This window comes from Pristiophorus japonicus, chromosome 1 (genome assembly GCF_044704955.1).
Source record: "Pristiophorus japonicus isolate sPriJap1 chromosome 1, sPriJap1.hap1, whole genome shotgun sequence".
In the NCBI taxonomy this organism is placed as follows: Eukaryota; Metazoa; Chordata; class Chondrichthyes; family Pristiophoridae; genus Pristiophorus; species Pristiophorus japonicus.
Window position 1 is genome coordinate 167065475 of NC_091977.1, and position 12697 is coordinate 167078171.

The following is a 12697-nucleotide window of genomic DNA, read 5'->3' on the forward strand; positions in this document are numbered from 1 at the left end:
GATTAGTTGCGTTAAAAGACAATATTGCCATTTGTGTTTGTGGGAAGTGAAGGTAAATATAAATAGTGTCATGGAGCATATGGGAAGTCAGGCAAGAGGAGCAGCAAACAAGAGAGGCATGTAACACTGCATGGGTGAGTGGAGAAGCCAAACAGCAAAGTCTGAATGCCCATTTATTGAAGGAATGGATGGTGATTTGGATAGGAAAGAAAAAGAGTGGCACTGTGGATTGGAATGTAGTTCTGGTAAACGTGCTTGTGGACAGCTGCACTGCAATAGTTTGTGGTGTGACAATAACATCAGCCAGCGCACCTGCTCATAAAGGCAACTGTTAAGTACAGGGGCAGGGAGGTGTTGCTACAGTTGTACAGGGCCTTGGTGAGGCCACACCTGGAGTATTGTATACAGTTTTGGTCTCCTAACTTGAGGAAGGACATTCTTGCTATTGAGGGAGTGCAGCGAAGATTCACCAGACTGATTCCCGGGATGGTGGGACTGACCTATCAAGAAAGACTGGATCAACTGGGCTTGTATTCACTGGAGTTCAGAAGAATGAGAGGGGACCTCACAGAAACGTTTAAAATTCTGACGGGTTTAGACAGGTTAGATGCAGGAAGAATGTTCCCAATGTTGGGGAAGTCCAGAACCAGGGGTCACAGTCTAAGGATAAGGGCTAAGCCATTTAGGACCGAGATGAGGAGAAACTTCTTCACCCAGAGAGTGGTGAACCTGTGGAATTCTCTACCTCAGAAAGTAGTTGAGGCCAATTCACTGAATATATTCAAAAGGGAGTTAGATGTAGTCCTTACTACTCGGGGATCAAGGGGTATGGCGAGAAAGCAGGAAAGGGGTACTGAAGTTTCATGTTCAGCCATGAACTCATTGAATGGCGGTGCAGGCTAGAAGGGCTGAATGGCCTGCTCCTGCACCTAGTTTCTATGTTTCTATGTTAAATGACATTTGCCAGGAGGTAGAGATTGAATGGGGTTTGTCGCGAGGGAAAAAGTCAGGTGAGGGTAGGATGGAGAAAGACTCTGGTGAGCAACTCATCAGAAAAGAGAGTTGGTTGTGGACTGGATAGAGTGCTCTTATGGAATGGGTGACTGCCACATTGTGTATGCATGGAGGTCAGGGAGAGATTGGTGAATGCGAGGGAGATTATGAGATGTGGAAACAGGAGGACTTGTTGCATCCCCATCCTGACATTATATACCGGGATGTGGATGGCAGGATCCTGTGCTCCCCTGGAAGTTTTGGCAGATACACCACAGTAATGGCCAGCTGTACATACATCGGCTTTCATATCATAGAATGATACAGCACAGGAGAAGGCCATTTGGTCCATCGTGCCTGTGCTGGTGCCGGATATTCTGTTTCGAAACAGACGGAGCAGAAAATTAATCTGTCCCAAAATTTAAAATCTTTGGCAGACTGGCCTCTGGTCCCAGCTCCCACTCAATGGAGTGGCAAGAAACTGCTCCAATATCCCATCCAGTCTGTGGACTGCTGCCACAGGTGTCTACTCTGAATATGTAAATGGCCCTGTTGCCAAGATTTGAGGTGGACAGGGTGAGGACAGACCAACAGACAAGGTTCCATCTCACTGCACTTGCAGCAGTGCAATAGCGCTGCCAGAATTTATTTGTTAATTTTTCAAGAACAAAATGAAAAGCATTTACAACTGTGACTCATTTGAAATCCTTTCGGTGCAGATGTGTACCCTTTTGCCACTTCCACACCCCAGCATTACCCCATTGCAATACCATGATCTCTGATTCACTGTGAATGATGCCACAGGAGAACTGATGGGATACAAATCAATTCCATACCGTGTCAGTTTTTCCGGATCTCTGCTACTTGCCAAAGCAGACACAATCTTATTCTTTTCAGCACCTGACACTGACTGTATGTATTTCTTCAGCAGGTAGTCCCATCCATCACTGCTCTGGGCACCTACAGAGTACACGATCTCCAGAACGTCTGTTGGCAAACTGCAATACCAACAATAATGTGCTCAGTAAACCAGGGTATCTTTTTGTCAAATTCCTTTGTAGACTACATAAGCAAGCAACAGATATATGCATGTTTAGAAAGGTGGTTCTTGGTCACATTTTGATATTATCATTAATTTGTTCTTCACAAAAGGGTTTTGAGGTTGAGTTATCTTTAAGGACTCGTGTTTTAAACAAGGTAAATTTTCACAGGCTAGATACTGACAATTTTCCTGCCCATACAGCCCAGTATACATCGGTTCCTGGGGCAATACGGATAGGAAATCGAAGCAGAGACCTGTAATGTCCTGTCTCAGTCCTTTTAACACATGATGTGCATTTGTGGAGGCAAAAAGCAGGGGTGTTTTGACATAAATTTGGTGACATTTAAATATTTTTAAATGATGTGGAAGTAACAACATAATATAAATGGTGTTATTTTCTGATCTAATGCTGAGTGATCGGGGGGTGGTTAAATTCTATTTTATTACATGGGATTACAGGATTTTTCACCCGTCTTTTGAGTTATATACTTCAATTATATCCATTCTTCTATTAAAAAAAACACAGATCAGTGGTCCCATTGGATTCTAACCACTGCAGCTTTGTTCTCATCATTAACATCATCTGAACCCTTTCATTAGATCTCTGGCAACACCCTCGCTCCAAACACTGACACCTGCTCAACTACGTCATCATCCAAGCCAGGGATCGCAAGGATGTGCGCATCACCCGCGCCATGACAGGACGGGCGACTGCTGGACAGACCACCACCTAATCCAATCCATCATTGACATCAACATAGCCCCAAAGTGGAGGGGGCAGCAGAAGCAGTGCCGCAAAAAAGTCAATGCTGGGGCACTTAAAGACCCAGCTAAGAGAGCCCTATAGAGTCAGCGCCTCACAGCTAACCTGGCGTGCCTTGATGACCCCTAGACACCAAATGCCCACAGCGCTTGGTCTGCCCTCCAGGCCTCCATAACCGTGCCTGCAAAGAGATGGTCGGTCACTCAACCAGGAAACACCAGGACTGGTTTGATGAGAATGACCAGGAGATCCAAGAGCTAATAGATCGCAAGCGCAGGGCATTTCTGAGCCTTAAACAGCAACCCAACTCTGGAGCAGCAAAGCAGCATTTCAGACGGTTTAAGGTTGAGGTCCAACAACAGGTGGTGGATGGAGAAAGCACAGGAGGTAGAGCAGCTGGCCGACAGCTATGATGTGTGAGGATTCTTCATCGCAGTCAAGCCCACCTATGGTCCAAACACCAAAGGCCCCACCCCACTGCTGGCCAAGAACGGGGAAGCACTCATCAAGGACACCAAGGCAGTCAGGACTCGGCTGGAAGGAGCACTTCGAAGATCTCCTCAATCGAGACTCTGCCTTTGACGCGAGTGTTCTCGACTCCATCCTGCAGCATGCTACCCGCCACCACCTCAGTAAAACCCCAACACTGCACGAGGTAGAAAAAGCCATAAGGCAGCTTAAGAACAACAAGGCTACGGGAGCGGATGGAATCCCCGCTGAGGCACTGAAGTATGGCGGAGAGGCACTGTTGGCGCGGATACATGACCTCATCTCTCTCATCTGGAGGGAGGAGAGCATGCTGGGAGATCTGAGAGATGCAGTGATTGTGACCATCTTTAAAAAAGGGGACAAGTCCGAATGCGGCAACTACAGAGGAATCTCCCTGTTATCAGCCACTGGGAAAGTCGTCGCTAGAGTTCTCCTCAACCGTCTTCTCCCTGTGACTGTGGAGCTCCTCCTGGAGTCACAGTGCGGATTTCGTCCCCTACGAGACACAACAGACATGATTTTTACAGCTCGACAGCTGCAGGAAAAAGGCAGGGAACAGCGCCAGCCCTTGTACATGGCCTTCTTCGAACTTACAAAGGACTTTGACACTGTCAACTGCGAGGGTCTATGGAGCATCCTCCTCCATTTCAGATGCCCCCAAAAGTTCATCACCATCCTCCGCCTGCTCCATGACGACATGCAAGCCGTGATCCTTACCAACGGATCCATCACAGACCCAATCCACATCCGGACTGGGGTCAAACAGGGCTGTGTCATCGTCCCAACCCTCTTACCAATCATCCTCACTGCCATGCTCCACCTCACGCTCAACAAACTCCCCGCTGGAGTGGAACTAAACTACAGAACCAGTGGGAATCTGTTCAAACTTCGTCATCTCCAGGCCAGATCCAAGACCACCCCAACCTCTGACATTGAGCTACAGTACGCGGATGACGCCTGCGTCTGTGCACATACAGAGGCTGAACTCCAAGTCATAGTCGACGTATTTACTGAGGCGTATGAAAGCATGGGCCTTATGCTAAACATCCGTAAGACAAAGGTCCTCCACCAGCCTGTCCCCACCGCACAGCACTGCCCCCCAGTCATCAAGATCCACGGCACAACCCTGGACAATGTGGACCATTTCCCATACCTCGGGAGCCTCTTATCAACAAGAGCAGTCATTGACAACGGGATTCAACACCACCTCCAGTGCACCAGTGCAGTCTTCGGCCACCTGAGGAAACGTGTGTTTGAAGACCAGGCCCTCAAATCTGTCAGCAAGCTCATGGTCTACCGGGCTGTAGTAATACCCGCCCTCCTGTCTGGCTCAGAGACATGGACCATGTGCAGTAGACACCTCAAGTCGTTGGAGAAATACCATCAACGATGTCTCCGCAAGATCCTACAAATCCCCTGGGAGGACAGATGCACCAACATTAGCGTCCTTGACCAGGTCAACATCCCCAGCATTGAAGCACTGACCACACTTGATCAGCTCTGCTGGGCAGGCCACATTGTTCACATGCCAGACACGAGACTCCCAAAGCAAGCGCTCTACTCGGAACTCCTTCACGGCAAACGAGCCAAAGGTGGGCAGAGGAAACGTTACAAGGATACCCTCAAAGCCTCCCTGATAAAGTGCAACATCCCCACTGACACCTGGGAGTCCCTCGCTAAAGACTGCCCTAAGTGGAGGAAGTGCATCTGGGAGGGCGCTGTGCACCTCGAGTTTCATCGCCAAGAGCATGCAGAAATCAAGCGCAGGTAGCAGAAAGAGCGTGCAGCAAATCTGTCCCACCCTCCCTTACCCTCAATGACTATCTGTCCCACCTGTGACAGGGACTGTGGCTCTCATATTGGACTGTTCAGCCACCTAAGGACTCATTTTTAGAGTGGAAGCAAGTCTTCCTCGATTCTGAGGGACTGCCTACGATAATGTTGGCTTTGTAATTACTCGCAGGTATCCATTACTCACACAGTAATCTTTGAACTAATTTATACAATTCAAGCTAACTGCTTAATTAGTAAAGAATGTAAGCTTGGCTGAGCTGGTAAGTATTCTTACCTCGGAGTCAGAAATTTGCAGAGTCAAGCTCCATTTCAATGCTTAACACCCTCGTGCCAAACTGAGGGAGTGTTGTATCTCAGAGGTGCTGTCCTTCAGATTAAATGTTAATGATGGAATGTCTGCCTCTTCCAAGTGGACACTGAATAGTGCCATAGGATTTTTAAAGCAAAGCGGTCTTCTGGCTACTTCTACTTCCCTCAATCAATACCACCCAAAACAGATGAACTGATCATTCATCTCATTGCTGTTCATGGGATCTGGTTATGCACAATAAAACCAGCATAACACTTCAAAATAATTTACTGTGAAGGATTTTGGAACTTTTCAGAAAGACATAAGGTATAAATAAAAGCAATTCTTCTTTTCTAGACATACGATTACCACAAAGTACAAACTGGAAGCTGTACTTCCACTGTTACTAACTTCATGGTACCATTGGACTTCCTCCACTGATTAAAATAATCGGATGCTTTCTGAACACAAGGAGGGTATTCAAGGTCACAGACGAGTTCCAGGAGGTTGGACCGCAGCATTCGGTCTGACACAGTGCCATTATCACTCCATGACTGTTTGTCGATTAAGTGTTTGAAAAACTGCAGGATATATCCCTGAAACATGAACAACCGCGCACAATCAGATTCTCTTACATGAGAGAAACAGTCTGCGACAAATCTCAAAGTTAATACACAAATCTCATTAAGTTAACACATTGAGAACATTAAAAAATGCACAAAATTCTTGGAAATATTTACAAAATGGTTAAGTACAGAGCTCCCCTGTGGTTCAGTAGATCAATGGAACATCTGATATGTTGCTGGGAGATGCAGACCAGAAAATGTGCAGGTTCAGTCCCCAGTCTATGCTGAGGCAGCTGATCTCAGTAAAGGTGCAGGCAGGTACACTACTGCTTCAGTGCCTCTTTCCTAGGGACAGGAAAAACAAGCAGTGTTTTTTCTCTTGATCACTCTCTAGTGACCCCTGCTGGATGTTGAGTAAGGCCAGGACTAGCCTTGGAGGTCCAAGATTGAACGATCTGCTGCCACTCACCAACACATGGGGCCCAACTTTGGTGGACATACCGCCCACAGAACGCCAAGAATTGGGAGTTTCGTGGAAAAACAACTGCATACCACCAATATAATGCCTGGCGCGACTTTGGTAACTGACATATCACTGTGCATCGTCCGCCGACACTGAAGACCCAACATACCGCTGAAAACTCCAACGTTAATCACTCACTGCCGACCTACCACCCTGAAGCATACCGTTCTGGAAAATGGGCTTTTATGCTTAGTAAAGTGGACGCTAGTGCACGGTGCATTCATTTGGACATCGAGAGAAGCAGCAGCATTTGGAGATAGCAAGAGCATTGGAGCAGAGCACTGCAGTTTTAGTCACAAGAAAAAAAATCAATTGTAAAAAAAATCGTGAAAAATCAGGAACACTAGAGAGAAGCAGCACCATTTGAAGGAGAACACTGAAGTTGGAGTAAGTGGCTTTAAATAGTCAGTTTAAAACAAAGGCGGCTTTTTGGAGTGCATTTAGTTGTTTGAAAAATACAAGTTTGGAGAAAAAAAAAACTCGCGCATGCGCAGTGCGCCGCTATACCGTCGATCGAGGAAAGCCTTTCTCCGGCTCGACTTCAGTTTGCGAGACCGCCCACTGCGCTACAGATAGATAGATTTTTAACTAATAAGGGAATTAAGGGTTATGGGGAGCGGGCGGGTAAGTGGAGCTGAGTCCACGGCCAGATCAGCCGTGATCTTGTTGAATGGCGGAGCAGGCTCGAGGGGCTAGATGGCCTACTCCTGTTCCTAATTCTTATGTTCTTATGTTGCTCTTATGCAACACTCGCACAACGTTGGGCAGACCGCCCAAAAGAAGATGGCCAAAGTTGAGGCCTTATGTCTCAGCTGTCTACCGACAGTGAAAAACAACGGACCGCAGCGATACCACCGGGAACTCGGCGGACCATCGGTAAGCACTAAAGTCGGGCCCATGAAGATTGGTCATTTGGGAGAAAAAAAACAGATCTGTTGCTGTCTATGGAACCATTCCAAAGCAAGAGTTTACACCGTTTGGCGGTTGGGTGTTAAAATGCCACAAGGTGCCCAAGTTCTTGATTCTTTGGCGCATTTAATATGGCTGGTACAGGTGGGTACATGCAGACCATTTGTAAAATTCGAAACATGAAAGCAAATCCTTTCTCACACTGAACATAGGTTAATATTGCCAAACATGCAAAGGATTTCTACCATTATAAAATAAATTTGATATGTGTTTAGGCAATTTTTATAGCCAATCCTTTATAGCCAAACTGTTCCATGAGATTGGCCAACATAGTCACATGGAATTCATCTGACCAGTGATGCCACACACATGACCAATAGTTGTGTCTATTACAGACTACAAACTGGGAAACCTCTTCTCGTTTCGAAGTTTCCTTGTCAATTTGGTTCTCTTTTGACTTTAGTACACTTAAATGTATCGCAAAAGTTCAACGTTAATATCAATTGTCCATACTTGCATCAGATAGCTTTCATGTTTCACAGCTATATTTTCCTCAGCATTATTTTTTTATCTCTATGAATGAACATTAGTCAAGCAGTATACAAGGATTACAAAATCTTACCTTCAGATTCGCTGCAACATCAGAGATATTTCTTTTCATAACCATTTTGTAAAATGTGTTCAGGTAACCCAGACCTTGTAACACTGGGATAGTTTTGGTCTCATGCCTGAGGTAACGGGTCAAGTCAAGGGCTCGGTCAAGTGATAACTTTCCTGCACTAAACACATAACAATAACTCATTAAGATTTTGCAATAAAATCAAAGATCAAATTATCTTCCCTACCTCACTCATTTTCCCCCATCATTAGGTAATCATTCATCGTTGATGAGTGGGGCAGGAAATTCACATCCAGACCACTGCTGATACCAATGTAGCTGCACTGAGGCACAGGAGAGGGATCTGAATGGCTGACCTAATCAATTTCTTCATTTCTTGTAGATGCTGATCTATTCTCCAGTTAGCATCTCCTTTGACAAGCTGGTTTATGTCATTGTTATGCAGTGACAGATTTTGAGGTCTCCCACCTGGCAGAAACAGACCAGTGGTGCCTCAAAGAATGCTAGAGAATGACTTACCACCAGTTCCTTCCAGCATGTGGCCACAGCAATTCTCCCCCAGCCTGCCGCTGGACAGCTAGAACACCCGAGTCAGGCGACAGACCCATTTAAAATACAAATTGGGGTCCGATGATGCACATAGGATGCCGATTGCCATTTTAGGAGAGTACTGGCGGAGTGTCAGCTGGTGGTCCAGCCAAAGAGGATCCTACAGCTAAGTCTGCGTTTATTTTTGTGGGCCGAGGAGCAGGAGTGCTCATCCCAGTCCCACAAAAATACTGTGCACAACTGCCTGCCTGGGCTCATCCCCTTTGGCTTTGCCTCCCAGCCTCCTTCCGCGATCTCCCTGCAGCTTCCACCGGCATCCCAGCCAGCCGACATTCCTCCGGCCCAAAACTCGTTTTGAATGCAGCTAGCATTCAAATCCAGCCTGGGCCTCAAAGTCGTGGAGGCCTGTACGCCATTAAAAGAGGCCCAGTGCACTCTGTTAGTTAGCCACACAAAAGTCAAATTCTACCCCAAAGTTTCGGCAGAAACTGGAATAGCATCGCCCCTCCCCACCCCCCCCCACCCCCGGTAAATCTAAGGCACATTATTGAAATACAAAAGAAAATACTGCGGATGCTGGAAAGCCAAAATAAAAACAGAAAATGCTGGAAACACTCAGCTGGTCAGGCAGCATCTGTGGAGAGAGAAACATAGTCAATGTTTCAGGTTGATGACCTTTCATCAGAACTGGAAAAAGTTAGAGATGTAACACATTTTAAGCAAGTACAGAGGCAGGGAAACCGAGAACAGAACAAAAGGGAATGTCTATGATAGGTTGGAAGACAGGAGAGATTAAATGGCAAAATGGTGTGAGGCGAAAGGAGATGGTAATGCGACAAGTAAAGGAATAAAAGATGGGTCTAGAGGAGAGTTAAGTACTCCTCACTTGCACAGAGCCCTTTCTGTGACAAGGTCATGACTACTGGAGTCAATGGAGCAGAGGGCGTGGTAGCAAATGTAACCCCACTTTTTAAAAAAGGAGGGAGAGAGAAAACAGGGAATTATAGACCGGTCAGCCTGACATCGGTAGTGGGTAAAATGATGGAATCAATTATTAAGGATGTCATAGCAGCGCATTTGGAAAGAGGTGACATGATAGGTCCAAGTCAGCATGGATTTGTGAAAGGGAAATCATGCTTGACAAATCTTCTGGAATTTTTTGAGGCTGTTTCCAGTAGAGTGGACAAGGGAGAACCAGTTGATGTGGTATATTTGGACTTTCAGAAGGCTTTCGACAAGGTCCCACACAAGAGATTAATGTGCAAAGTTAAAGCACATGGGACTGGGGGTAGTGTGCTGACGTGGATTGAGAACTAGTTGACAGACAGGAAGCAAAGAGTAGGAGTAAATGGGTACTTTTCAGAATGGCAGGCAGTGACTAGTGGGGTACCGCAATGTTCTGTGCTGGGGCCCCAGCTGTTTACATTGTACATTACTGATTTAGACAAGGGGATTAAATGTAGTATCTCCAAATTTGCGGATGACACTAAGTTGGGTGGCAGTGTGAGCTGCGAGGAGGATGCTATGAGGCTGCAGAGTGACTTGGGTAGGTTAGGTGAGTGGGCAAATGCATGGCAGATGAAGTATAATGTGGATAAATGTGAGGTTTGGTGGTAAAAACAGAGAGACAGACTATTATCTGAATGGTGACAGATTAGGAAAAGGGGAGGTGCAACGAGACCTGGGTGTCATGGTACATAAGTCATTGAAGGTTGGCATGCAGGTACAGCAGGCAGTTAAGAAAGCAAATGGCATGTTGGTCTTCATAACAAGGGGATTTGAGTCCAGGGGCAGGGAGGTGTTGCTACAGTTGTACAGGGCCTTGGTGAGGCCACACCTGGAGTATTGTCTCCTAACTTGAGGAAAGACATTCTTGCTATTGAGGGAGTGCAGCGAAGGTTCACCAGACTGATTCCCGGGATGGTGGGACTGACATATCAAGAAAGACTGGATCAACTGGGCTTGTATTCACTGGAGTTCAGAAGAATGAGAGGGGTCTCATAGAAACGTTTAAAATTCTGACGGGTTTAGACAGGTTAGATGCAGGAAAAATGTTCCCAATGTTGGGGAAGTCCAGAACCAATGGTCATAGTCTAAGGATAAGGAGTAAGCCATTTAGGACCGAGATGAGGAGAAACTTCTTCACCCAGAGAGTGGTGAACCTGTGGAATTCTCTACCACAGAAAGTTGTTGAGGCTAATTCACTAAATATATTCAAAAAGGAGTTGGATGTAGTCTTTACTACTAGGGGGATCAAGGGGTATGGTGAGAAAGCAGGAATGGGGAACTGAAGTTGCATGTTCAGCCATGAACTCATTGATTGGCGGTGCAGGCTCGAATAGCCTATTCCTGCACCTATTTTCTATGTTTCTATGTAGGGTCAGTAAACAAGGATGAGAATTTTAAAATAACTGCATTTGTAGCAGGAACCAATGGAGAGAGGTGAAGGCACGGGTGATTAAAAACCGGGATTTACAAAAGTAATAAACCTTTCAACAGTGATGGGGTGAAGTAAGAGCAGAGATGGGCAATGTTGCTGGGGTACAAGCAAGTGTACTTGGCAACAGATAGGATATTGAATTTAAAGTTGTGTTTAGTTTAAGTGAGCAGTCAGAGGGGAATAGAATTCTCTGGATACAGAATTTGTGGCAAGAGATGAATAGGATCGCTTCAGTCTCAGCTGGAGAAAGTTATGGCTCAAAACAACTAGAACAAGCAACAAGGGAAAAATAAGTTCCCATAAGTTTTCTAGAAGCCAAACTCTATTGTAAGTAAGGTAAACCTAGGTGCTATTTTCTAGTCATTTTTACAAAGCTTTTATCATATTTAGGTCCATTGTTCTCGTATTTTAGTTAATCAGAAATTGGTTGTGGACCACATGAATGTCTGTTTAGTGAGCAAGAAAGAAAAACAAAGAAAGAACTTGCATTTATATAGCAACTTTCATGATCTCAGGACGTCCCAAAGCACTTTATAGCCAATGAAGTACTTCTGAAGTATCATCACTGCTGTAATGCAGCCAAATTGCGCAGAAGGTTCCACAAACAGCAATGTGATAATGACCAAATAATCTGTTTTAGTGATGTTGGTTGAGCAATAAATATTGGTTGAGGACACAGGAGAGAACACCCCCGCTCTTCTTCAAAAAGTGCCATGAGATCTTTTATGTCCACTGAAAGAGATCTTGATCTACCTTCAAAAAATGACAACTCTGACAGTGCAGCTGGGACTTGAACCTTAAACCTTCTGATGCAGGGGTAAGCATGCTACTACTGAGCCGAGCCTAACCCTTGATAGTAGTTATAAAGTGGATATGGATGATGGGGGACAGATGACTGCTTCATAATCATCAAAGAACTATAATATGACACCTATGTATTTTGTATGTCTCTGAAATAACAAAGGTCAGAATGGCCTTGAAGGGAGAGAATCAAAAGAGGCAGCGAATGCCAGAGTGAGACTGAAGCTCAGGAGGAAGGATCTGGATGACTGCAACCAGTGACACTAGTGCTGCAAGTCTAGAGAAAAAGCGAAAGGCAAGAAGAGACTTTCTCTAGCTGCCCCGACCCACCTGATGATCAATATTTCTAAAAATAAATAAATTACCTCTATGTGCCCTGCCCCAACTGTTGAATGGGCCAAGAAACAGCTGACGTGAACACTTTAGCTGGACGGCACCAATCACTCACCCACTCCACCACCAAGTTAATGGCCTGCAAAGGTGAAGAAGTGGATGTTGGTTGCGAGCAGGGACAGGGAGCCCTGAACAGGAACTCGGAAATATCGAGCAGGATAGGAGCAGTCCTTTAATGGGCAGAGGCCAACACTTATGTAGTGGGGCGGGGGGGGGCGAGAAGAAAGAAGAAAGATTTATATAGCGTCTTTCATGATCACCGGATGTCTTAAAGTACTTTACAGCCAATGAAGTACTTTTGGAGTGTAGTCACTGTTGTAATATGAGAGGAAAGAGGGGATGGGAAAGATATCAGAAGCTGGAGCAGGAAAGCAGGTTCAGAGTCACAGATCCCAATTGGTTAATCCTTCTAAAAAAATTGCCGTGGTGTGAAAACGGGCGCAGGGAGCAGTAGCACGGACTGGAAAAAAAACTTAGCAGGCAGCTTTAAAAACCTATTTTAGAGACAGAATTGAGGCAGTTGGGCT

At 45.6% G+C, this 12697-nt stretch overlaps 1 protein-coding gene across 3 annotated transcripts in view; it reads right to left on the minus strand.

Moving 5' to 3' along the window:
• The window catches only part of erap2 (endoplasmic reticulum aminopeptidase 2), a 95347-nt gene that overhangs the window by 17073 nt on the left and 65577 nt on the right, over window positions 1-12697 (minus strand). For all 3 annotated transcript variants that reach the window (XM_070884534.1, XM_070884542.1, XM_070884547.1), the window contains exons 14-16: window positions 7991-8147; window positions 5782-5966; window positions 1830-1991 (exon numbers count right to left, since the gene is read on the minus strand). In XM_070884534.1, the coding sequence (XP_070740635.1) occupies window positions 1830-1991; window positions 5782-5966; window positions 7991-8147 (504 nt within the window). The remainder of the gene's footprint in view (window positions 1-1829; window positions 1992-5781; window positions 5967-7990; window positions 8148-12697) is intronic.